At 56.4% G+C, this 24,314-nt stretch overlaps 1 protein-coding gene across 1 annotated transcript; it reads right to left on the bottom strand.

The window, feature by feature from the left end:
• Nucleotides 1-555: 555 nt before the first annotated feature.
• On the bottom strand, nt 556-21,651 carry MYH7B (myosin heavy chain 7B). Its single transcript, XM_084247964.1, has 41 exons — nt 21,546-21,651; nt 20,357-20,463; nt 20,056-20,199; nt 19,498-19,654; nt 19,197-19,224; nt 18,117-18,213; nt 15,991-16,014; nt 15,757-15,849; nt 15,560-15,623; nt 14,435-14,533; nt 13,745-13,848; nt 13,471-13,609; nt 13,060-13,178; nt 12,821-12,970; nt 12,563-12,733; nt 11,320-11,499; nt 11,099-11,231; nt 10,939-11,015; nt 10,456-10,543; nt 10,159-10,276; nt 9,306-9,429; nt 9,072-9,208; nt 8,187-8,442; nt 7,140-7,382; nt 6,310-6,486; nt 6,071-6,216; nt 5,653-5,743; nt 5,186-5,575; nt 4,545-4,671; nt 4,343-4,461; nt 4,056-4,252; nt 3,568-3,917; nt 3,277-3,401; nt 3,058-3,173; nt 2,176-2,572; nt 1,973-2,098; nt 1,703-1,873; nt 1,515-1,619; nt 1,350-1,445; nt 814-951; nt 556-718 (listed from the first exon to the last, which is right to left on the bottom strand). The coding sequence occupies exons 1-41, from the start codon at nt 21,634-21,636 to the stop codon at nt 701-703; spliced, it is 5,832 nt and encodes a 1,943-aa protein (XP_084104090.1). The 5' UTR covers nt 21,637-21,651; the 3' UTR covers nt 556-700.
• Between the last annotated feature and the right edge of the window lie 2,663 nt (nt 21,652-24,314).

Here is a 24,314-nt window from a genome sequence, read left to right as displayed (position 1 = left end):
GGGATTTTTAAAAATAGCTCTGTATGAGCTCCTGCCCAGTCTCTTGGCCGTCAGTCCTGGGTTGGGGAGGGATATATGCCCCCCCCCCCTTCTGTGAGCCAAGCTTGCCCTGGCCTTTGGACCCAGACAAAGGCTTCTGAGCCCCTGGGCAGGAGTGGGGGATACCAGAGAATGCTACCTTCCCCCAAGCCTGCCCTTTGGTCCCTCCCTCCCTCATTTCCCCTTCAGCTCCTCTGGTTCTCTTTGCTCATTGGCCTCTGTGTTCATCCCAGGGGGTTTCCCCAGAAATTGAGGACCTTTCCCTTCCATCCTTGGGGCATGGGGTGGCTGTGCCTGCCCCAGGTCTGCATTGTCTCCTGCCTGAGCCCAGACACACGGGAGCCTGGCTGGGCGCACCCCCTCGGACCCTTCTCCTGTTACCAGTTTATTAACAACAAATAAACAAGTTAAATGGAGGCTATTAAAAAGAACTTTATTTTAAATGATTGATGTGGACCTGACTTTTGTCCATGGGACCGTGAGCTCTCCCTTGCCCTCCTGAGCTGAACAAAGAAGGAGGAAGCCAGCTGGAGCTGCAGCCATGGCATTTGTTCAGGGTATAGAAGCCTTGGGGGTGCTGAGGCACAGCAAATGAGGACATCTCAGCTGGAGGAAGGTGAGTAGCAAACAGCAGGCGTACTTCTCAGAGCCGGGGTGGGGCTCAGGCATCACTCCTGTGCTAATGGGAAAGGCTGAGTGAGCTGCACCACCTGCCGTCCTACCCTTTGCCCCTCCCACCTGTGCAGAGGCAGGTGGTACCCTGCTTCCCCTCACCTTGGGGCCCAGGGCATCCCGGGTCCGTGCCCTCAGCTTGTTGGCCTGGGTTTCTGCCATGTCAGCTCGCTCCTCCGCATCATCCAACTCGTGCTGGGCTTTGCGATACTTGGCCAGGTTAGTGTTGGCCTGCTGCTCCTGGGGGCACACAGGCCTTTGGTAACTGAGGTGGTCATTCTGATCCCCTCACCACTACCCAGAGCAGGAAGGGAGTGAAGACACTCCTTTCAGAAGTGCCCATGTGTCAGGCTTCCTGGCCTGGGGAAAAGCACATGGGTACCTTCAGGGAGCCAGAACTAGGCCTTGCCTCTTGCTGAGGCTATTAGAAACTTACCTCTCCCACTGCTGGGACAGGGTGGGAGGACAGTGCTACCAGTCTCGGGCAGCCTAACGACGCAAAACCCGCGCTGCTGAAGCCATGACCCAGAATGGTACACCCCACCTGGCGGCAAAGCCAGGGGCCAGCAATTGAGTGGGGGCACCACATGCGTCCTGACCTGAACTAGGCCCCCGGTGCCAGTACCACAGTGACTCACCGCCTCCTCAAGCTGGCGTTTGTAACTCTTGACCTTGCTCTGTAGCTTGTCCACCAGGTCCTGCATGCGAGCCAGGTTCTTCCTGTCCTCCTCAGCCTGGACAGGCAAAAGGGACTCAGCATTTGCATGACCAAGGCCTCCCCTTAAGGTGAACCTAGTCCCCACCTGGTATGCAAGCTCCTTGACTCTGCGCTCATGTTTCCGCACCCCCTTGAGGGCCTCGGCATGCTTCTTCTGCTCTGCATCCAGTTCAGCCTCCAGCTCCCGCACCTGCGAGCAGCCAGGGGATGGGCCTGGTACCCCAGCCTGCCAGTTCACCCTGCAGAGGAAGGGACCAGGAGGGCTACCCATACCTTAGCCTCCAACTTCTGCACCTGCTTCTTCCCACCACGGAGGGCAGCTTGTTCTGCCTCCTCCAGCCGTGCTTGTAGCTCCCTCACTGTCTGCTCCAGTGTCTTCTTCATCCGTTCCAGGTGTGCGCTCGTGTCCTGCTCCTTCTTCAGCTCCTCGGCCATCATGGCTGCCTACAGGACAGGAGGTAGCATGGGCAGGAGGTAACCAGCCCCAGTGGAAGTCCCCTTGGGCTCTGGCCCGAGCTCCCTATAGCCCCAGTCCAGCCTCACATCAGTGATGGCCTTTTTGGCCTTCTCTTCAGCCTCCCGCCTCTCCTGGGCAGCCTCCTCCACCTCCCCACTCAGCTGGGCCAAATCCGCCTCTAGCTTCTTTTTCTGGTTCAGGAGGCCTGTGTTCTGGGAGAAAGCAGAGCCTCAGAGACAGCCACAGGCTGTGGCTTCCCCATACACCCACCCCCTCACCCAGTCCTCACCTGTGAATGCAGGAGGTTGAGGCGCTCGGTGGCCTCCAGCAGCTCCTGTTCTGCCAGCCGCCTGCTGCGCTCACCCTGCTCCAGGGCAGCCCGCAGCTCTTCCAGCTCCGAGGCCAGCAGCGCAGCCCGCCGCTCCAAGGCCTGTGCCTGCTCGCGGAGCTCGGCTGCTAAGCGCTGCTCCTCATCCCGCCCTGCCTGCTCCTCCTTGAGCTGGGCCTGCAGCAGCCGTGTGGCTGCCTGGGCCTCCATGGCCTGGCGGGTGGCATGGCCCAACTGCAGCTCTAGATCGTTGAGGTCACCTTCCATCTTCTTCTTGAGCCGCAGCGCCTCGTTTCGGGCCCGTGTCTCTGCATCCAGGGAGGCCTGCAGGGACTCCACTGCCCGCTGATGGTTGCGCCTGAGAGAGGAAGGGATGAAAGGTGGGGGTCTTGGTCTGAGGGAAGGTAGGCAAGAGCACCACACCTGCTCTTGAAAACACCTATGGAACATGGGAGACATGAACCCATACGTGACATGTCCATCTCTGGTTTCAAGCCCTTGTGACTGCCTGCTGCCCATCAAAACAGGTTCATGGGTAGAGTGAGGCTCTGGCACACAGACATTGGCTGAACTCTGGTTTCGTCTCCATTGTGTAACCTTGGACAAGTTCTTTAGCATCTCTGAGGTTTACCTCTAAACTTGACGATAATCCTGACCTAACAAAGTCATGTGGGCAAACTCAATCTGTGCCAACCCATGCACAGTGGGGCTCAAGCAAACACAGCTTTCCTTCAAGTGGCCTTTGAGTAGCTGGGGTGGGGTCGCCAGCAGGAGCTGGAAGCCCCAGAGAGGAGGGCTGGAGCCTTGGGCAGTCCTGGGCAGCAATGGCCCCAGGCTCCGTACCTTAGGTTAGCGCACTCCTCGTCTTTCTCGGCCAGTTTCCGGTCCACTTCAGCCTTGACCTGGGATAGCTCCAGCTGGATCCGCAGAGTTTTGGTCTCCTCCAGCTCCAGGGCCCCCTGTGTGCAGCGTAGGCAGTGTGCAGGTGGAAACCAGGATCATGTGTTAAGTGATGGAGGAGCTGGGGGAGCAGAAGGGCCGGTGTCCACCCCACCCCCTAACCTCTGCCTCCTCCAGTGCAGCCTGGAGTTCACTCTTCTCCCCTTCCAGCGCCTTCTTGGCTTTCTCTAGCTCCTGGATGCTCTTCCCGCTGAGGCTGACCTGGTCTGCGAGGTCACTGATCTCCTCTGGAGAGCAGACAAGGCACTAAGGGCCACCCACAGGACTCATGCTCCAACCCAGGTCACTTTATTCACCCCTAACTCCAGGGTGACCCCACCAGGGTACCCTTTGTGACTCCAAGGTGCTCCCAATGACCCCAGAGTAGCTTTCTGACCCTGGGGTGGTTTGTACCCTGCAGGTTCTTGTTCTCTCGCTTGACTGTCTCCAGAGCCTCAAGAGCCTCCTCATGGCTGTGCCGCAGCCGGAAGAGCTCAGTCCCCAGGCTGCGCGCCTCCCTCTGGGCTGCCTCCAGCTCGCGCTGCATCTCCTCCTCCTGCCGCCGCCGCTCTTCCAGGGCCCGCTCCAAGTGCCGCTGCTTCTTATCCAGCGCGGCAGCCGCTGAGGTTGCCCGCTCCAGCTCCAGGGTCACGTCCTCCGACTCTGTCTGCAGCCGCAACTTGGCCTTCTCCAGGGATGAGCACTTAGCGTGTGCGGCCTCTACTCCCTCCTCTGCCTCCTGCAGCCGCAGTGCCAGCTTCTTTCTGGCCATGGGAGCAGACAGGGTACGGACTGAGTGGGCAGGGAGGCTAGTGGAAGGGCCCTATGCTCCCTCGCCCCGACAGCATTCAGAGGCACAGGTATCCCCTGGCGTGGCGCCGACTGGCTGATGCGGCACTCACTTGGCCTCCTCCAGTTCCTCGGTCCTCTGGATGGCATCTGCCTCGTACTTGCTCCGCCACTGGGCCACCTCAGCATTGGCCTTGGATAGCAGGCGCTGCAGCTCAGCCTGCGCTTCGGCCTCCTCCTCGTGCTGCTCTCGCAGGAGGTCACAGTCATGCCGTAAAGCCTGCACGGCGTGGGCCAGCGCACTCTTGGCCTGCAGGGACCCTGGTGACCTCAGCATCGGTCCAGTTGGTGGCCCCAGTGCCCACCCTGCCCCCTCTGTGGCAACTAGTGGTCTGCCCACCTTGCTCTCCTCCTCTAGCTGCCTCCGCAGTTCTTCCAGGCTCTGCGTGGCCGAGGCCTTCCCACGACTCAGCTGGCTGATCAGAGACTCCTTCTCCTCCAGCAGGCGGCTTAGCTCCCCTGTAGTCAAGGGAAAGCAGGCAGGTCAGACCAGCAGAGGGGCAGCACCGCCCCAGGCGGCCCAACTGAGCCTCCGGCCTCACCGCTTTCAGTCTGCAGCCGCCCACGCTGGGTGCTTGCGTCTGCCAACTGCCGCTGCAGCTCCTCCACCTTAATCTTGGCCTCACTGAGCTGATCTTCATAGGTCCGGCACAGCTTCTCTGCACTGGCCTGGGATCCAGGGTCAGGAGTTAGGATAAGTGTGAATCCAAGGGCAGGTACTAAGGCTGCCAATCAGACTGGGGCCTGGGGCTGGGAACTAGAAGATTAGACAAAGGCCCAGGAATTGAAGGGGGAGCAGAGTCCCAGGTTCAGGATCAGATTCTACTGCTGGGCTATGACCTAACAGTTGTACATCGGAAGTGAGAGGGCCAGACTTGTCCAAGGCCGGTAGGTCACTGTAAGGTTAGGATACTAGAACCTGAAGTCAGACTGGAACAGTGTTCACAGTCAGCAGATACTATTAGGGGTCAGTGTTGGATGCTGGGGTTGAGAACAGGAACAGTCAGCACAGGTCAGAGTTCAGAGGTCACAGACTGTGAACTGCACACTGGGTCAAAATAAGCTGGAAGTGTCAGGGTTTAGGTCGGGACAGGTGTGAGTCAGCGGGTGGCAGCTGCCGGAGCGGGGAGGGAGGGTCAGGATGGGTTTGGGGACAGCCAGGGGTCAGGAAGGAGGCGGTTACCTTGCCACGGGCCAGCATCTCAACACTGGCACCCAGATCGTCCACCTCCATGCGGAGCTCACTCTTCTCCTTTTCCAGCTTCTGCCGCACCCGCTGCAGACTGTCCACCTGCTCGCCCAGCTCGGCTGCACTGTCCGCCTGCTTGCGCCTCAGGGTGGCCACCGTGGCTTCGTGCCGCAGTGCTGCCTCTTCCAGTTCCCGCCGCAGCCGCCCCAGCTCGGCCTCCCGCTTTCGGCAGCCCTCACGCTGCCCCGCTGATGCACCGCCAGCCTCCTCCAGCCGCTCACTCAGCTCCTCCAGCTCCTGAGCTGCCTCTGCCCGCTGCTTCTCTACGCGGGCCCGGGCTGCCCGTTCCGCCTCCAGCTCCTCTTCCAGCTCCTCTGCCCGAGCCTGGGTTGGAGAGGCCACAGTTGTCACCTCTGCGGGGCTCTGATCAGGGTTCCCGCCGGCCTCCAACCCCCACACACCTGCAGCTCCTTGATCTTCTTCTGCAGCTGGGCCCCGAGGAGCTGCTCATCCTCCACCCGCAGGTTCAACTGACTCAACTCAGAGTCCTTCCTGGAGGTCACAGGGTAGGGAGCAGCCCAGGTCCTGACTTCCCTACCCCAGGTGAGGCAACCTGCACTCCCTACCCCAGCACACACCCCGCCTGAGGCTCTCTGGAGCAGCCCTATGTGCTTTGCCCCAGCCTCGAAGCCTGACCAGGCCCCTTGGTCCAGGGAGGGCAGGATACTATCCCCTGCATTCTAGTGACCCCCCCAACCCCCCATCTCAGCCTTTGTTCCATGTCTGCAGTAACTCAGAACTGACAAGTCCGGAGATAGTGAGATGCAAGAGGGCGGGCATGGAGGCCCCTTGTCAGGTCTGCTGCCAACCCACACCTACTTCTTGAGCTTTTCCTCCAGCTGCTGCTTGTCCTGGGCAGCGTCTGTCACTGATTCCTGCGTCAGCTTGAGGTCACCCTCCAGCTTGCGCTTGGCCCGCTCAGTGTCTATGCGCAGCTTCTTCTCCTGCTCCAGGGAGCACTCCAGCTGTGGGGTGGGGGGCTCCGTCACTGGGCCCAGCCAGCCACCAGTGGAGGGTCCCGGCTCCAGCCCACAGCCCTCTACAGTGGCTCAACTCACATCTTCCACCTGCTGCTCCAGCCGGATCTTGGCCTTGGCCAGTGCATTCACACGGTCCTCCTCGGCCTGCAGGTCACCCAGGGCTTGCTGGTGGGCCTCCTGCAACGCCTTCTTCTCCTTGGTCACTCGGACCACTGACTCGTCCAGTGCTGCCATCTCCTCTGTCAGGTTCTTCACCTGTGCCAGGGCTGGGGTCACCATGGGCCTCCCCCTCACACTGTTCAGAGCAACCACCCCTTACTGCTAGGAAACCCTGAGCAAGTCACTTCATTCTGAGCCTCGATTTCTTCATCCTTCGGAGATGATAATGCCCCACTCCTCGAGTTGTACTGAGGGATTAATGAACAAAATGCTCACAAATTTGGCACAGTGTCTGGCCCAGAGGGACAGATAATTGGTGCCAGTTATTTTTGGTATAAACAGGTGTTTCAGATCTGCATAAGCAGCGTGCCCCTAAAGCCTCGCTTTCCCATCCTGTGAACCACAGGGGCTAAGGCTTCAAAGACAGAAGGCACCAGAGGAGGCAGCAATGGGGCTCCTGCTGTCAAAGGGCTTGAGGCCAGGATGAATGACCATCCCTGGGATAGCTGGGCTCGTACTGCGTGCAAAGCCCTGTGGCGAGTGCTAGCAAAGGCTAATCACACACAGCCTGCTTACCCACCTTAGAGAGGGAGGTGCCATTATTTACCCCATTTAACAGATGAGGAAATTGAGGCCCACAGAGGGGAAGTGACCTGCCCAAGGCCAGACTGCAGGAGGGAGGCAGAGCCAAGAGCCCCACCACAGGCCTCCTGGCTCTGGCTCTTCTCTACAGCAGGCCCAGCCCACACCTTGTTCTCAGTGGCTTGCTTTTCCTTCTCGGCCTTGGCCAGCGTCAGCTCCAGGTCATCAATGTCCTTCTTGAGCTCTGTGCACTCGTCCTCCAGTTTGCGCCGGCGGGCAGCCAGGTCAGCATTCACCTCCTCTTCGTCCTCTAGCCGCTCGCTAAGTTCCTTCACCTTTGCCTCGAGCTGCACCTTGGACTTGATCAGCAGGTGGCAGCGCTCCTCAGCATCCGCCAAGTTATCCTGCTCCTAGAGGGGGACGTGGGGATGCCAGGTAAACTTGCTGAAGAAAGGTTTGGCTCCGTGGGGCCTTGGGGAGCGAAGAATACTGTGACCTGCTCGTGGCCCCAAAGGGCTCGGGTGAGGCAGCACAGGAGGCAAGAAGGGTACATCAGACAAGCTGGGACACCAGGAGAGGAGCGCTGGGCTGAGGTCTTCTCAGGGGTGGGGTGGGAGCAGCGAGCCCTGCACAGTCACAGGGGCACTTTGTCACTGCCTAGCTACCTCCACGTCTCCTGCACTAGACGGTGCATTTTGTGACCCCAGGTCCTACCAGTCCTCCTCTGTCTTCCTACCAGTGTGTCTCCAGAGCGAGCATGGAGCCTAGCATCAGGCCACTCAGAGTGTTTGCTGAAGGACGAAGTGGCTCCGTGAACTTGGGGAGATTCTAGACCTTTGGTTTCTGCCCTCTGGTTGTAACTGTTACCTGCCTTCTGGCTTCCTTTCACCACAGAAAGGGGCTAGGTCTATCTCAGGGATGACAAGGGGAGTGCTGGGGAAATGGGGGCTCCCCTGCAGCTTAGAAGAAAGCCAAGTGGCACGGGGAGAGGGGGTCATTAGGGCACATGGGAAGCTGAGCATGGACACCAGCCTGCAGGCCTCATCTCAGCGCCTCAGGAACTGGGGGGAAGATTCAGGTGACACCTGGGCACCCCACATATACCAAGGGCCTCCCTGGCCGGGGGACATGCAGTATTTCTTGGAGCAGCCTGGGTTTCTCTGGAATGTCAGGGTCACCAGATCCCAGGGCAATCCCTCCCCTTCCACACTCACTGCCTGCAGCTGCAGAGCCAGGTCATTCTTCTCCTGGGTGACGCTGACGTGTGTCTCCTCCAGCTCCCGGTGCTTGGCCTCAGCAGCGGCCAGGGTGCCTCGCAGCCCCCGCAGCTCTGCCCGCAGTGCTGCCAGCTCCTCCTCGGCCTGTGCTGAGCGCAGCAGTGGCTTCATCTTGAAAAAGAGCTTCATCCATGACCAATTCTTGACAGCATTGAAGGCACGGATGTTCCACTGGATGGTGAACAGGGCCTCCCTGGGATGTGGGGACACATCGGGGCCAGGAGAGTCATGCTGTCCCTTCTTACTACCAGCCCTGACGTTCCCCGACCACCTACCCTGGGCCAGCATCAAACTAAGCACCTCAGTGCATGAGCCCATGTATCTTCCCTGAGCCTCTCCAGTAGGTTCTGATGCCTCTGCTTTATAAGTGAGTTTGGAGGAGAGGTGCCAGGTCACATAGTCTGCCTCCAGGGGGAGCACAGAACCCCAAGTGTGTTCTGAAGGTGCCACGTGTGTATCCCTACACTTGGGCTCTAGGGGCAGACTTTCTGGGCTCATAGCCCAGCCTCCCTCTCCCACCACTAGCCCCCTGTGCCCAGATCTCTGACTCAGACATCCCTCCACTGGCCAGAGATCATTCTAGCACCCCTCGGAGCTGTCCTGTACTTTAACTAGGACAGTACAAATCAGGTACCATGCCCATGGCTTGGAAGCCGGAGGTTGAATGGAACAAAACAAAACCATATCCCTGCAGAGACATCCCAACCAGCCAGAGGGATGGTCTGGCCCACTGTACTGACAGGTTCTGGAGGCCTGGTGGTACTGTGAGGCAGGGGCCAGTGGTCACTGGCCAGCCCCTGTGTTCCACCTTCCCACACCTACCTGCCTCCAAGCAGGCGCTGGTATTCAAGGCGCATGAGGTGGCCCCGGCTCCGAGCCTGCAGCAGTGTCAGGACCTTGGCCAGGCGCTGGTCGCGGAGTTCCTCCAGGACGCCTAGAAGCCCAGCCTTGAAGAACACCTAGGGGTGAGGGGAGACAGGTGTAGCCCTCAACTGTCAGTGTGTCCCCTGTCCAGTGTGGCCACCCACAGCCAAGGGCAGTTGTGTGTGCCCTGACCTTGGTGTGGCCAAACTGGTACTGGATGTGGTCGATGTCCAGCGAACCCAGCAGCTTCTCTGTGGCCTTCCTGCTGTCCACAAAGGTGTCGTCCGGGATGGCACTGGGGTTCAGGATGCGGTACCTGGGAGAGCAGTGAAGAGCTGGTAAGGAGACTGGGTGGGGTACAGGGAAATGTTCCTGACCTTCCAGAGGCTGGAGCAGAGGGTCCGGGGCACACACTGAACAAGCTGGTGGGAGTCATGGCCACACCCAGGTTGCCTTGAGATGCATTTGGTAGTTAGGAGGCGGCAATATTTACAAAGATCACATAGCACTTTTATAACTTTTTAATGTACAATTTAACTGGAGAAGGTGAATAATATAAAGGAGGCGATGTAGCCTAGCATATCACAAAGTAAAGAAACCTCTGGGCGGTAATCCGTAAGAGCAAGGGTTCCCGCATGTCCGCTCTCTAAAAGGGTCATACGCGCGTGTGAGCAGCCATGCGGGACATGGCCACAGTGGCAAGGCAAAACCCAGAACACGCGCTCCTCACCAAATCTTGAAGCGCCCGTATCTTTTTCTCTTTCATTCTTACTCTGTGTCCAACTCATCGGTGAGACCTACTGGCTATACCGCCAATATTTACCCCAAACCATAGCCACCGCCCTCTCCCACTGCCTGGCCCGCTCCCTCCCAGCCCCCTGCCTCCTCCTGGGTGAGGAGAACCTGGGGGGCTGGCTCTAAGCCTGTACCCTTCCCACTCCCTCAGGCAGCTGTATCCCCCTGTGGAAGGCTAGCAGGGTAAGAAGATGGCCGTGCAGGGGGAGTTGGGAAGAACTGGGGTTTGGACAGGGAGACAGACACCCACCGCTGCCGGAAGTCTGTGTAGAGCAGCCTGTTGGGGAACCCTTGGCGGCAGATCCGGATCCCCTCCAGAACCCCGTTGCAGCGAAGCTGGTGTAGCACCAAGAAGGCATCCATGACCCCTGGGCATGTTGGGAGTCAGGGAGAAGGCTAGAGGTCGTGGCCAAGACCTCGTGCTGTCCCGACAGGGCACTTGCTTTGAGGCTGTGCAGGCCCCAGGGAGGGGGCGGCTGGGCTCTAGTCTGCCCCTTTCCCTCCTCCCGACATCGCCCCTCCCCACTAGCCCAGCCCCGGGTGATACCTGGAGTCTTGTTCTCATTGGGGACAATGCAACGGACGAAGTGGGGCTGCGTGGCCCGCAGGTTGGTCATCAGCTTGTTGAGGTTCTCCTGGGGGTGAGGAGAGGGGAGGAGGTACAAGAGGGGCAGAGAAGCAGAAGTGGAAGCAGCAGTGGGTCCGCCCTCTAAGGACTGGTGAGCTGGGCACGCTGCCCCTTCACTCTCTATTCCCCGTGACCCTTTGCCGCTTTCTGTTTGACTCACCCACCCCTTCCCCATCCCTCCCACGGGCCCCTATAGGCCTCACCTAATGCCCCCTAAACCCTGCCCAGGCAGAGTGGGGACGGGAAGCAGCACAGACTTGCTGTGATGTTCACATGAGAGGAGTTAAACATCACTGCAAGTCTTAACCGCCGCCCGCCCGGGGTGCAGGGGACGAGCGGGAGCGAGGGACGGGCTGGAGGCCGGCAGGGTTGGGCCTGCAGGAGGCCCAGACTGGGCCTTACCTTATGCAGCTGGGACACAGTCTGGAATGATGCTGCCTTCTTACGCTTTTCCTTCACTCCAGATTTGGGGGGCTCAGCTAGGAGAAACATGGGACCAGTCACACTCCTAGAACATCACCGAGTCCCCCACAGAATGACGACCACGTGCCCTGGTACTCACTGGAGCAGGAGCCACTGTAGTTCTCGTAGAGGGTAGCCAAGAGCTTGTTCTGTGACTTCTGGAAGATGGGGACCACTGTCTCATTCAGAGGATCCTTGTTTTTCTCCAGCCAGCCCACGATGCTGTAAGGCACCTGGCAGAGACCAGACAAGCGCTGGCTCAGGTGGCAGAACCCAGAGAAGGAAGCGTGGACAAGAGCCACAATTCCCACGGGTACTCACCACGCCTGCATAGTGGACGACCTCAAAGTGGGCCTGGTACTTGCGCTTCTTGTCAGGCCGAGGCTGCTGGAAGTTGGGCGACTTCCCAGAGTGGTTATCATAGAGCTTGGCCCGGAAGCTGGCATCGGAGGCCTTGGGGAACATGCATTCCTCCTCCAGGATGGACAGGATGCCCAGCGGCTGGGGAGAGGGAGCAAGTGTGAAGGGTCTCTGTCGCATCCTGCCAGGGCTGGATGACCATTTCCTGGAGCTGCCCCCCGCTTATGGGAACCTTCCCAGAATCCCCAGCCCCACCAGCTACTAGGAGTGACAGACTAGATGATCTCAAGAGCCCTGTTTTTCTGAGAAAGAAAAGTTTGTGACTTGGCTTCCCGCCCCTTCTGCCAATTCAGAGCTCAGAGTTGTCCTCTCTGTTGATGAAAAGGGTGCAAACTCAAACTGGCATCTCTGTCCCCACTGACCTTCCCATCCCCCATATCTGTGGTCTCACACACGATGCAGCCAAAAAAAAGCAGTTGAGTTTATTCTGGCTTCTTCACTTGTTCGCTGTGGGCCCCTGAGACCTAAGCCTGAATTCCCCAACCTACAAAATGGGGGACCCAGTGCTGCTGTAGCAGAAAAACTATCAACACCCTAATGTCCTACTGCAAGAGACAGACACACATGAACACTGGGAGTGTGGAGACCAACAATGTACAGTGTCCAAGATACACTCTCAGAGGAAACAAAGGAGACAGGAGTTGGTGTCTCTAATACAGAGGGGATGCCCAGGGTAAAGGAATTGGAGGAAACTAACCAAAGTGCCGAGATACAGGCTGTGGCAGAATTAGGGGGAATTATTTTGACCCCCTTCTGATTTTTCTGATTTTCTTTCTTCCATTCTTTGTGCAAAGGGGAAAAACATAATGTTTCACAGTCAAATAAACAAATAAGCAAACACACCCTGGCCTGGCCTGCTCCCTGGGCGGTTCTGAGGGGGTCAATGTGACTGCGGAACCAGGTGCACTCAAGAGGGCCTCTTGTCAGCAGTGCTAGAATGCACACATGCTCACACGTACCACTGACACGCATTCACATGCAAACTCCCACACATGCACGCTCCTGATCATACACATGTGCAGGCACACGCGGTCACAGCCGCACACACGTAACAGACTCACCGCAGTGCACAGCCACGTGAGCACATGCACACGCTCGCTCACAAACAAGCACATGTTCATCACACTGCTCGCCCAGGCCGCACCTTCTCGATGAGGTCAATGCAGGGCTGCAGGTCCAGGCCGAAGTCAATGAAGACCCAGTCAATGCCCTCCCGCTTGTACTCCTCCTGCTCCAGCACGAACATGTGCTGGTTGAAGAACTGCTGCAGCTTCTCGTTGGTGAAGTTGATGCACAGCTGCTCGAAGCTGTTAAACTGCAGAGGGAGGCATGGGCTCAGAGGGCCTCCTTGTGGATGGGCACAGGGAGGCCCGCAGAGGAGCTGGGAGCTGCAAGAGCTCACCTCAAAGATCTCAAAACCAGCGATGTCCAGGACCCCAATGAAGAATTGGCGGGGCAGCTTCGTGTCCAGCGTCTGGTTGATCCTTGACACCAGCCACCGGAATAGTCGGTCGTAGGTGGTCTTGGCCAGAGCCCCCACGGCAAACACCACCTAAGGAGTGGGGAGCTGGGCTAGAACTGGGCAGGGATGGGCATTTCCCTAACTGTCCCCAGGTATGCAGTGGCCTACAAGAGTCTCACCTGCTCCACACTCTGGCCCTTGGTCACGTACTCATTCCCTACACGCACTCGGGGGTGCAGAAGGCCTTTGAGGAGGTCCCCGCTGCTGACCCCCATCAGGTAAGCAGCCTTGTCAGCACCTGGTAGGGCGCATGGGTGTGGTGAGAAGGGAGGAGGCCAAGAATGCAGGTAATGGGGGCCCTAGTGGCGTAGGTCTAAGAGAGGGAGGTTGGGAAGGGTAAAGTTCAGGGCCAGCAAAGTGGACAACTCAGGAAGGTGAAGCTCTGGAGCTGAAAACTCAGGGGTTACAGTTAGGACCAGGCGAGATGGAGGTCAAAGGTTGTGGACAGGGTGAGGGCTAACAATGGTCATGGACAGGATGCTGGGGCCAGGTTTGAGACGACCACCCAGAGCAGGGGCAGGGAGCCTCACTCTCAGTGCCATCGGCCTCAGCCTGCTCCTCCCGCTGCTTCTGCTTGAACTTCATGTTGCCGAAGTGCAGGAGCGCGCCCACGATCTTATAGCAGGCACACTTCTCGTCCACACTGAAGCCCAGGATGTCCATGGCATGCTGTGGCAGAACAGTGGGATCAGAGAAGGGCCAGCTAAGCAAAGGGCCAGGGAACCGCTCCCTGATCTCCCCCCGGGCTCACATGGCCCCACGCTGCAGGCGCCCTGCTCTCCCCCCCTCCCGCCCCAGCCGTACGTCAGTAGCCATGAGCTCCTCCCCGTCGTTCATGTTGTCCACGGTGATGACGCCCTGGCTGCAGAAGTGGTAGTCGTAGGGATTCATCGACAGAAGCAGCATGTCTGGGGGAAACAGGGTAGAGAAGGGTGTGTTAGGCTGTGTTCCCCAGGCTGTCCTCTCCCCGCAGCCCAGCAGGAGGGGCCCCCCAGCAGGAGAGTCTGGGTCCTCTCAGGACTCCTCTCTAGTGGCCATTGCCCAGGTTTCTCTATATGGTTCTCTGAGGAATGAACCCCAGATCCTACATCTTACTCATCCCTTGACCATGACCCATGGCAATCCCCTTGGCCCAAACCCTGTGCTCAGTGCTGGGGCACAGGAGGACCAGACTCTGCCTTTGAGGGACTTTTAAGAGAGGGGAGCTGCACCTCAACGGAGCTATCAGTTCCCCTTGGTGCTAAGGGGGCATCTCTAGTTTCAGAACAGGAAGGACAACGGTACTAAGAGTCCTGTTCTCCAGCACCAGGAAGAGGGGCTCAGCAACCACCAGAAGTCCGAGGAAATGGGAGTGGAGTGCCCAGGAAGGAAGGGATGTCACAGATCCCAGCACAGCGAGGGAACAGACTTTCCAGTTCTGACAGGGCCAGGAAGGAGCTGATCAGCCCCATCTCCAACCCACCCGTGGGTTCTGGCCCATCCCCCGGCCCTCACCCTGCAGCTCTGGCTTCTTCCCTGAGAGGATCTGGTAGTACACATGGTAGCCACGCTCACCAGGCAGCTGGAAGATCACCCGCGACTTCTCCAGGAGATCTGGGAGAAAGGGAGGACCGGCCCACTGCCCCCGCACAGGCCCAGGGGGGGTCGCGACCCTACGCTAGGTGTGCAGAGGCAGGGAGGAGGTGCTGTGAGGGGCAGGGGCGTGTGCAGAGGGCCCCGGGAACACCTGCCGGCCTGTGCTGAAGGGGCTCTGTCCATGGGTGCTTAAGCCAGTGCAGGAATGCGTGTGTCCCGTCTCTCAGTCTTGGCCTCGGCGTGTGGCGCGTGAATGTAGTGTCCATGGGTGGGTTTTCATTTGTTCATCCTTTCACTTAAGCTTCCATTCCTCCCTCCACCACGGATCACACGCTCCCCCTCCAGAGCAGCGCTGTGTTCACATGCGCGTAGCACAGCCTCCGTGTGTCTGCACGTGGGCGTCGGGGCTTGCACTACATTTCCTGTCGCTGTCACCAGGTGCCCCTGCTTATGGGTCAGGATCTGGTCCTGCATCCCAGTGTGGGAAAGGCCCCTCTGTTCGTGTGGCCTGGGCACCAGGTCTGTGCAGCAGGGCCGGGCCAGGGGGATGGATGACAGCCCTAGGAAGGCATCAGGGGCGGCTCTGGGAAAGAGGGGGACTTGATGCATAGAAATGAGGCTGGTGGGGAGGGAGGGGCACACAGGCCAAGCCTGCTCTGTCAGGGACCAGAGAAAAGCCTGGGAAAGCTAAGGGCCCAGGCACAAGTTATCTGGCCAAATTAGGATTTGGGTCTCCAGCTGAAGGTGATGGGATCTAGAAAGTTTTCAGGAAAGGAAAGTTTCAGGTAGGAAAGGGTTATGATCAGATTAGGGTCCCGGAGATCACTCTGGCTGGAAGATCAAGAGAGGAGGGGAGGTTGGGAGACCATACAGGGGCTGGTAGAATGTTCCAGGTGAGAGGTGAGGTGGCCTGAACTGGGAGATGGAGAAAAGTGCCTGGAATAGGCAGGAGTCCAAAAGATCTGACGAAGGATGCTTAGTCAGGGCAGGAAGACTCAGGCCTAGGCCTCTGCCTGCCCCATTCCTGCCCTCTCCCAGACTCACAGCTGTCGATATCTGCGGATGCCAGCTTCCCAGAGGGACCGAAGTGAATGCGGATGAACTTGCCCTGTGGGCAAGAGGGCAGACTTAGTTGGGGTTCCAGCCAGTGATGCCCTGTGTACTGAAGGGTCCCCACCACCTTTGTCCCCCTGCTGCAAACCCTGCTGTGCCCCCACTCCATGCTCACTCTGGCCACTCACAAAACGAGAGGAATTGTCATTCCGCAGGGTCTTGGCGTTGCCAAAAGCCTCCATAGCAGGGTTTGCCTCAATGATTTGGTCCTCAAGGGTGCCCTGTTGGTGGCGGGTAGAGATGTCTGTCAGCCCTGGTGCTGATGGTCTGGGAGCCCGGAGCAGCCCGTAGTCCTGGGTGTTGGCCCAACCCTGACAATCTCTAGCTGTTGCCCACTCCCCTCACACTGGGCTTGTACTTACCCCCGTCTTTGTGGCCAGAACTTGCTGGGGGGAGAAGGAAGACAACATTAGAGGGGGCAGGGTCTCACCAGGCTGCGGGGGTAGCAGTTAGCAGGACAGTGAATGTTAGTCACCAAATGTGTTGCCCCCATGACCCCCCCATGCCTGACCCTCCCTGGACTAATAGAGAAATGCTAGAAAGTGGGAGCAAGCATGCCCCTAATCAGGGCTGAGGCAGCAGACTGCATCTGGGGGTGACCCTCTTGTAGCCCTTCCCCTCCCCCACTTCTGTCTCTGACCCCTTTCACATCCCTTCAATTCCCATTCTCCATGAAGTGACCCCCAGCCTCTAGAGGTTTCTGACTAAAATACACTCCCTTCAGAGCCCAGCTCAAATGCTCCCTCCTTCAGGAAGGCTTCAGGAAGGCTCCTCTGGGGCTGAAAGAGACCTCTTCCCACTCTGAGCCTTCTTACCTTCATCTCCCTCTACAATAACCCTTTTTTTTTTTTTTTTTGTGGGACCCTCACCGGTGGTCGGGGATCGAACTGGTGCTGCAGAGGCTGCGGACATCGCAGCCCAGCACTCAACCGCTGCACCACCGAGGAGGCCCCCTACAATAACCCTTCTTGATGCCACTTCTTTGTACTATGACTAGGTGCCTTCACTGTACCCTAGAACACCTGCTATAATTCAAAATGGAAACTAAGTCTTAGGAAACTAAAACTCAGGCACTGAGCCCAGGCAGCTTGTCTCCCATGACACCGCAGCCCCCACATGTCTCACCTAGAGGGACTTACTGAACTTGGAGAAGACCCCCTCCTCCTCCAAGCCTCAACCTGTCTTCATTCCATCCCTCTTTCCTCTCTTTCCTACCCTAGTTCCCAGCAGCCTGGGAAGAAAGAAATAGAATGGAAGAATAGATTCTAGACTAAAAAATCCTCCCAGAAAATTGCTGGGGAAGGAGGCTCCATCCCACACACTCAGAACCAGGGCTTTTGACCAGGGTTGTGTCTGGCAGGTGTGGTGAAATGTGGGACCACGGGGAGGAGACTGGCTTTTAAGTTCCAGCACCTACCTTTGGGCCCGCCTTTTTCTTTCCATCTTCATTGCCTGACACCCCCTAGACTTGGCCCTCCAGAGCTCCCCTCTGACCACATGACTCGGTCCCCCTGCCCTTCTTGAGTCCCTGCCAGGTCTGGCCACTCCCTGCCCTCCATTCCTGTTACTGGACCAAGTCCCAACTTTCTGCAGCATCCTCAGACACTTCGGGGGTTTGGAAATGGGATGGGGAAGGGAGGGAGGAAAGAGTACTAAAAACAAGAACAAAACGACAAAAACAACCATGACCACAACAACAACAACAAAAACTGAAAAAAAAAAAAAAAGTCAAAAACCAAGATCAAATGCAGAAAAAGGAAAAGAAAAAAAGGGAAAAAAAAAAACTTTAAGATGGAACAAAGAAAAGAAAAGCAAGAAAGAAAAATGCCCCAGAATGAAGCAAGGCTCAACAGCACCCGGAGAGGGGCCTGTGTGGGAAGAAAACTGGGCTTCTAGAAAGAAAAGGCAGCCCAGGTTGAGGTGGCTGGGGGCAGCACAGGGCTCTGAACGGCTGGCCTGTGGCTAGGGTCACTTCAGAAAATTTCAAAAACTACAGAGAAGTCCCGGGGTACAAAATTACCCCTTAACCTTTGCTGATAGGAAAGCCAAGGGCTCTCGGGTCTGGCTAACCCCGTAGAAGCCAGCTTGTTTGACTGACAGCAGGAAACTTTGGTGCAGGAAAGCCAAGAAATACACCACTACTCAGTAAAGCGGCCTATTTGGCAAACTCAAAATATGAAGGACACGATGGAAGGGAAAAATCACATGAACAGTTTCGGAATAGCCGTGGTCCCACCCCTCTGTGACGAATGGGAAGTTGAGGCAGGCCCAGACTGGGTGTCCCAGCACGTCAGGGTGGCCACAGCATGTCTGGTCAAGCCTTGCTCAGGCCAGAGTCCCCCACCAGGGTGGGAGCTTCAGGCAGGGCTGGAGGCTCTGGGGAATCAAATTTAAAAAAAGAAAAGAAAAGAAAAGACAAAGAAAAGAGGAGAAAGAAAAGGAAAACTGAGAAGCAGTGGAGCGAGGTGCCCTTGAGGGCGAGTCTTACGGCCTTCTTGCCCGGCCCGTCTCCCAGGGCGGCGACGATGGCAAAGTACTGAATGACCCGCTTGGTGTTAACCGTTTTACCGGCCCCCGACTCTCCGCTTGGACAACACAAACATGAGTCACCAATACCCACCTGGTCACTCTAATTCCTCCCACCCCCAACACCCCACTCCTTCAGCAGAGCCCCTCTGCCCTCCCACCCAGCTCTTAACTCGGGACCCCCAACTCAACACTCCCAAAGATAGCGCAGCCCTCAGAGGGGTCGAGTTTTTGCAAAGATGAGAACTTGCACGATGACACCACTGGTTCCTGGACACATAGTGCCAGGGGCTGCACCCAAAAAGCTCATTTAAGCCTTAAAAACCCTGGAAAGCAACACCTTCATTCTATGGGCAAGGAACTGGGGCTCAGAGAAGTGATGTCACTGTCCCTGGTGTGTGCCAGGCACATACATCCACTCACTGAGTCCTGACAGCTAGCGTGGAAGGTGAAGCAGGACTGTTCTGTTTTCACCAACGCGACTCAGGCCCAGGGGCACCCACTTTCAGTGGAAACATGAGAACTTGAGTCCAGGTCTTTCTGGATTCAAAGCCTTTGTTCTTAGCTAAAAGGTGCTATGCCCACACTGGCGCAGCCATGTCCATATTGGCTTGGTGAGACATGAGCTTGGCATGGAAGTATTCTACCACTTTCCTGGGGGGGGGGCGCAAATGAAGGGCTGAAATAAGATTGAGAGATAAGGAGATTTTAAGGGGGAGGACAAGGAAAGGAGTTTCCCCCTTTCCATGGAGCCAAAATCAAAATTCCCGAAAGATCGAGGTAGGAAAAGATTCAGGTCCTGGGGACAAGGGCATCAGGCTGATGCTCAGGTGCTTGGGGATCTATTCCCTGCCCACCACATGTGATGCACCTGCGCAGAAAGGGACACAAAATGCTTTAGGCCTAGGGTAGCCTCAGCTGGCACATGGGCTCCAGGTGGCAAAAGCCCTGCCCTAAGCACTTGGTATTCAACCCTGTGAGCTGTCCTCTCCCTGCCTGATGGCCAGCATTTCCCACCCCATGCCCAGAACCCGACACTCACGTGATCAGCATGGACTGGTTATCTCTGTCTGGAGGACAGGGGAGGGGATAGAGAAGTTAGCCAAGAGGAGGGACCAGCCACAGAAGGAACAACTTGGGGCTCCACCCACTGGTGCAATCCCTCCACCACCCAGGGTCAGAAATGGGAAAGACCAAGTGGCGTAGAGGCGAGAAAGGACAGAAGGATTACGCAACATCAGAAGGAGAACGCAAGTGGAGGAGGGCAGGGGGTCTTTCACAGAGACCTCCCTGGAGCCAGGGCAGGGGTGCTGGGTAGGGAAGAGGAGTCGGGAGGCTCTTACTGCGCAGCATGTCATTGTAGGCATTATCCGCCACCGCGTATATGTGGGGAGGGGCCTCCGAGCGGCGCTTCCCCTTGTAGGCCGCCACCACGGAGGCCGTGTAGACCGGGAGCCATTTGTAGGGGTTGATGGTAACACAGAAGAGGCCTGAGTACGTCTGAGAGAATATACAGCCAGGTTCTAGGCGGCCAAGTTCCCATCCTCAGACCCCAGGCCTCACCAAACCAGGAGCCTTGCAAAATTCCCTCTGTGGCTGTTCAAGCCCCATCCTAGCCCTGACTCACACAGGGTATGTGGACCCAACTCCACAATCCCTTGCAGCTCTCCCCTGCTGCTGCAGCTCCACACTAGCAATCCTGTAGCCACGCCGCCAGACACGCCCACCATAAGCCCCAGCAAGTGGCCCTGCCCCTAAGCCTTCAAGGCATCACCATATCCCACTGCCAGCTGCCTCCCACCCCAACTGCACACAGCTCCACTTCTTCCCTACAGCTATTCCCACAACTCAGTGGCTCTCCCTAGGCCCCACCCCTGACATGGCCTTGCCACACGGCTTACGTAGATCATCCAGCGAGCGTAACGCTGGCGGAGGTTGTGCAGCACAGTTGCCTCATTGAGGTGCGTCATCATGGACATGTCTTCTAGCAAGTCGAAGCGGGGAGGGTTCATGGGATGCAGCTCGGCCTCGCGTACCATCAGCATCTGCCAGGGAGGCAGTGGTGGGGTAGTAGGCTGGAACCAGCTGACCTCCACCCTTCACCCCTGGGCACTCACAGACCCCCTCCACTGGGTGCACGCTGGCCAGGAGGTGCACACCCTGGGATTTCCCTAATAATTCTAGGAAAAGGGGGAGCCAAACCTTCTGGTCTTTGGTCTCCACGTTGACTTTGCCCCCCGTAGCTTCAGATTTTATCTCTGCCTCCACGTAGGCATCACGCTCATCAGGTACCCAAACCCGCTTCTTCCCTGGGTTGGGGAAGAAGGTTCAGACTTTGAGAGCAGCTGGGGCACATCTGGGGTTTGGGGGCCCAGCTGGGTGCCCCAAGCCTTGTCCATAGATCTGTGTCCTTCCCAGGAGCCCCTCTGTCAGGATGCAGAAGCACCCAATGAAGATCCCTCCAAACGCAGACAGGTTTGGGCAGAGCTCATCAGAGGCCTCCCTCACCGCTGGGGATTATATACTTGGATTCAGATCCCTGCTTCTGCCACCTCTGCCCTGTCACTTGGGGAAAATCTTCACTCTCTCTGGGCCTGTTTCCTGAAAGCAAAACATGATGGACATCTCCTGATGTACCTTCTGGAATGGCTTCAACATCACACATCATTCTCAGGGGAGTCCCATTTCTGTTTTGCTGAAGACTCAGACCCGGATCTCCTGACTGTGTCTTGTGCTACCCCTTGCCTGGCCAGCCGGCCCTAAGGCTTCACAGAGTCCATATTTCCCGGTGGTTAAAGGCACAGATTTGGGCAACCAGATTCTGTTGCCTGCCCTGCCACTAAGCATGGTACCTTTTGCACCTGCAGGAACTGCACATCTGTAAAGGCGGCCCTGGCCCAGATGCCCACTGATCCCCACCTCCCTAGGGTGAGAGGGTGCATGAAAAGTCATCTGCTCTGAGCCTGGCACACAACAAGCACTCGATACACACTGCTTATTGTTATTACTGTCCTATGAGCAAACCAGACCATAAATAGTAGGCTTTATTCCTGCCCCTAAGAAACAAAGGCTTTGGCTCTGGAAAGTGCTAAAAATAACAAGCACAGGTTTGGCGACATGTAGAGGTTGTTTGCATATATGCATCTCATCTCAGAGGTCTCAGGCTTCAGCCACAGACTGGGCGGCAGGTGAAACTGTCCCATTTTACAGAAGGAAAAACCAAGGCTTGATGTATAGAGGGGCCTGGGATTTTAGCCCCAGGGCCCAGACTCTGAGGGAAAGGTCTGGAGCTAAAGATATCAGGCCAGAGTGCCCCATCAGCCACCCTGCCCCACACCTGTCTGCACCCTTAGGGCTTATCTGTGGCTGTGCCCTCTTTGTCTTCACTTACCATCCCATGCAACAGTGTGTACTTTCATCAGCTCCTGGTGGGCCTGGCGGAGGTAGGGGGCAGACTCCCCGAGTTCACTCATATCCATCATGGTGGTGGCACTGAGAGGTGGAAGATGAGGGACTAGAAATCTTGGAGGTCCGAGGCAGCCAAGGCAGCAGGCACTGGAAAAACAGCAGTGTCGGGGGAACTGAGGGACCAGGGGCCCCACACTGGGTTATAATCCAACAACCCACAAGACCTCAGACTAGGTGATCCCCTGGGGCTCCCACAGCAGACGCCCCGGTGAGCCCCCAATACATGCACACACCCTCTCAAACACCAGAGCATCTTCTCTCACAGATACAGACTCGTGCCCACCCAGAGGCACCCTCACCCACCTGCCCGACTGCCCTCCCTTCAGCTCCAACTCAGCCCTGATCACTCACCTCAACACCACGGTGAGGGCTGGGAGCTGGGCTACCCCTTTTATTGCCGCTGTCAAGGTCAGTGGAGGAGAGCTATGTCAGCAATCTCCACGTGTCACAGCCCCCCCAGCCAGCCACAGGACACAAAAGGCAAATTCCCTTTTATCTCCACCAGCACAGCCCCTGTGCTATTTTTACCTCCCATTGTCAGGGGATCACAAAGGAGGAGAGACACACTCCACTGAGAGACAGGGAGGCTGGGACTCAGAGACTGATGAGGGTAAGGACAAGGCACTGACATACTTGGGAAGACTGAGGAGCTTAGAGAAAGAAACTGAGTCACAGGGTGTCTGATACATCCAGAAAAAGACCCACATTCCCAGAAACAGAGAGCCGAGAGAGAGGGGGAGCCCCAGAACGTCCTCTGGGATTATTTGGGCCAATTCTCCTTACACATCCAGGGAAACTGAGGCTCAGAGAAAGGAAAGCACTGGTTAAGTCTCATAGATAAGCTCTGGCAGAGACCAAGAGAAGCAGGCGTGAGATATTCTCCTGCTCTAGCACCAGATGCTGTCTCATTCTCTCCTCTAGCCCCAGCCCCCTGGAGTCCCCTGGGGAAATCACACATGAAGAAAACCAGACCTGAGTCAACAGGCATACAGGAATGATTTGGCTGAAGAGGAAGTAAACTGAAGAAATTTAGATCAGTTAGGAGCCCCTTCATACCCTTAACATTCAAGATTCATAGGAAGTCAACTTTCTACTCTGGGCCCCCTCCCACACCCCTCTCTCACCAGGGGTTGGGGATGCTGGCACTCAATCTGCCTGAGAAGGCTCTGGAATGTGTCAGGGCACTTCCAGGCTCTCCTGTCCATCACCTCATTAGGGCCCTGGTGATGCCACAGAATTTTAGAGCCTCAGAATCAAAGGATCCTGGCAGCTTACACTGGACACGTAGAACTAAAGATCCAGAGCCAACATTCCAGCTAGACGTCAGGCTAAGCTCACTGAGAAATCCTCTATACGAATGGGCTACCAATCCCAAACATGCAGATGGAGCTATATCCTATAAAATATACAGAGATAATTTCAAAGATACATTTTCCTCCATACATATTTCAAACCAGGTAAAAATAACTTATGATGACAAGTAGAAGAGTGGTAGTGACTGGAGGGGGCACAAGAGAAGTCTCTGGAATGCAGGAAAAGTTCTACTAATGAGCTGAGTAGTGGGTAAACTCTGTGAACCTAACTGAGCACCACATGTAAGATCTATGCACTTTGGGCCTTCCCGGTGGCGCAGCGGTTGAGCGCTGGGTTGCGAAGCTGCCCGCAGCCTCTGCAACGCCGGTTCGATCCCCGGCTGCTCCCCGGCCACGGAGGAGGGTCCCACATGGCGCGCAGACCTCTCCTGCCGCCCGCTGCTCCCCTCAGCAGTGTGCTTCGGTCCTTCTGCCTGCTCTGCTCCCAGCTCTGGCTCTGGTGAATTGTCTCACCCTCCCGCGCTTCTGACTGTACCCAGTCTTGTATAAATAAATAAATAAATAAATAAATAAATAAATAAATAAATCATTAAAAAAAAAGAATACCTGGCCAAATCTGGCAATGTCTGTTAAAATGACAAATGCCCACTCCCTTTCAGAAATTAGTCCCACAGACATGCCCCCATGTCACGAAGTGATACAGGTCTCCCTTGGGTGGGCATTTGATTGTTCCCAATCATTTGGCCATTGCAATCAGGGCCATGGCAATATTCTTTCACAGTCGAATTAATTTTCACGAAAAAAAACACCCCTTGTTCAGGAAACATAAATTACCAGCATCCCCCTCACACCCACTCTCTGGCCTCTAATGTCACATATATACACATTTTTGAAATTTTTATGGATTTCTACATTGTGTATTCTTTTATTCTTTCTACCTTATCTTTGTGAAAACATCATTCTGTTTTAATTCTCTTCCTAGAATTTAGGTTGTTCCTTGCCTGCCTCCCCTCGCTGAAGGGCAAGTCCCAGACCTTACGGAGCGCATGCCCACCGCAGGAAGTCAACGTGTGTCTTTTGAGTTAGAAAATGAAACAAAGTTGTTAAATAATTTAGAGTACAGGGTTTTGATCTCTGCACGGGGTCAGAAGATAAAAAGCTGGGCTTCAGCAATTTATAGAAAGCCCATGGGGTGAGGAAAACTGCTTGTTGTTCAAGGTGCTTAGGAACCTAGCAGTGCTTCTTACCAAGGGTTCGGGCGATAGAATCAGCCTGGAGAATCAGAACCTCTAGCAAATCTAGCCTGTTCCAAATAAAATGTGAGTTCTAGAATTACCTGCTCAGTATATAAACCTAAGGCTGAGAAGCCAACCCTCAAA

Source organism: Talpa europaea (genome assembly GCF_964194135.1).
Source record: "Talpa europaea genome assembly, chromosome: 11".
NCBI lineage: Eukaryota > Metazoa > Chordata > Mammalia > Eulipotyphla > Talpidae > Talpa > Talpa europaea.
This window is presented reverse-complemented; position numbering and strand designations above follow the sequence as displayed.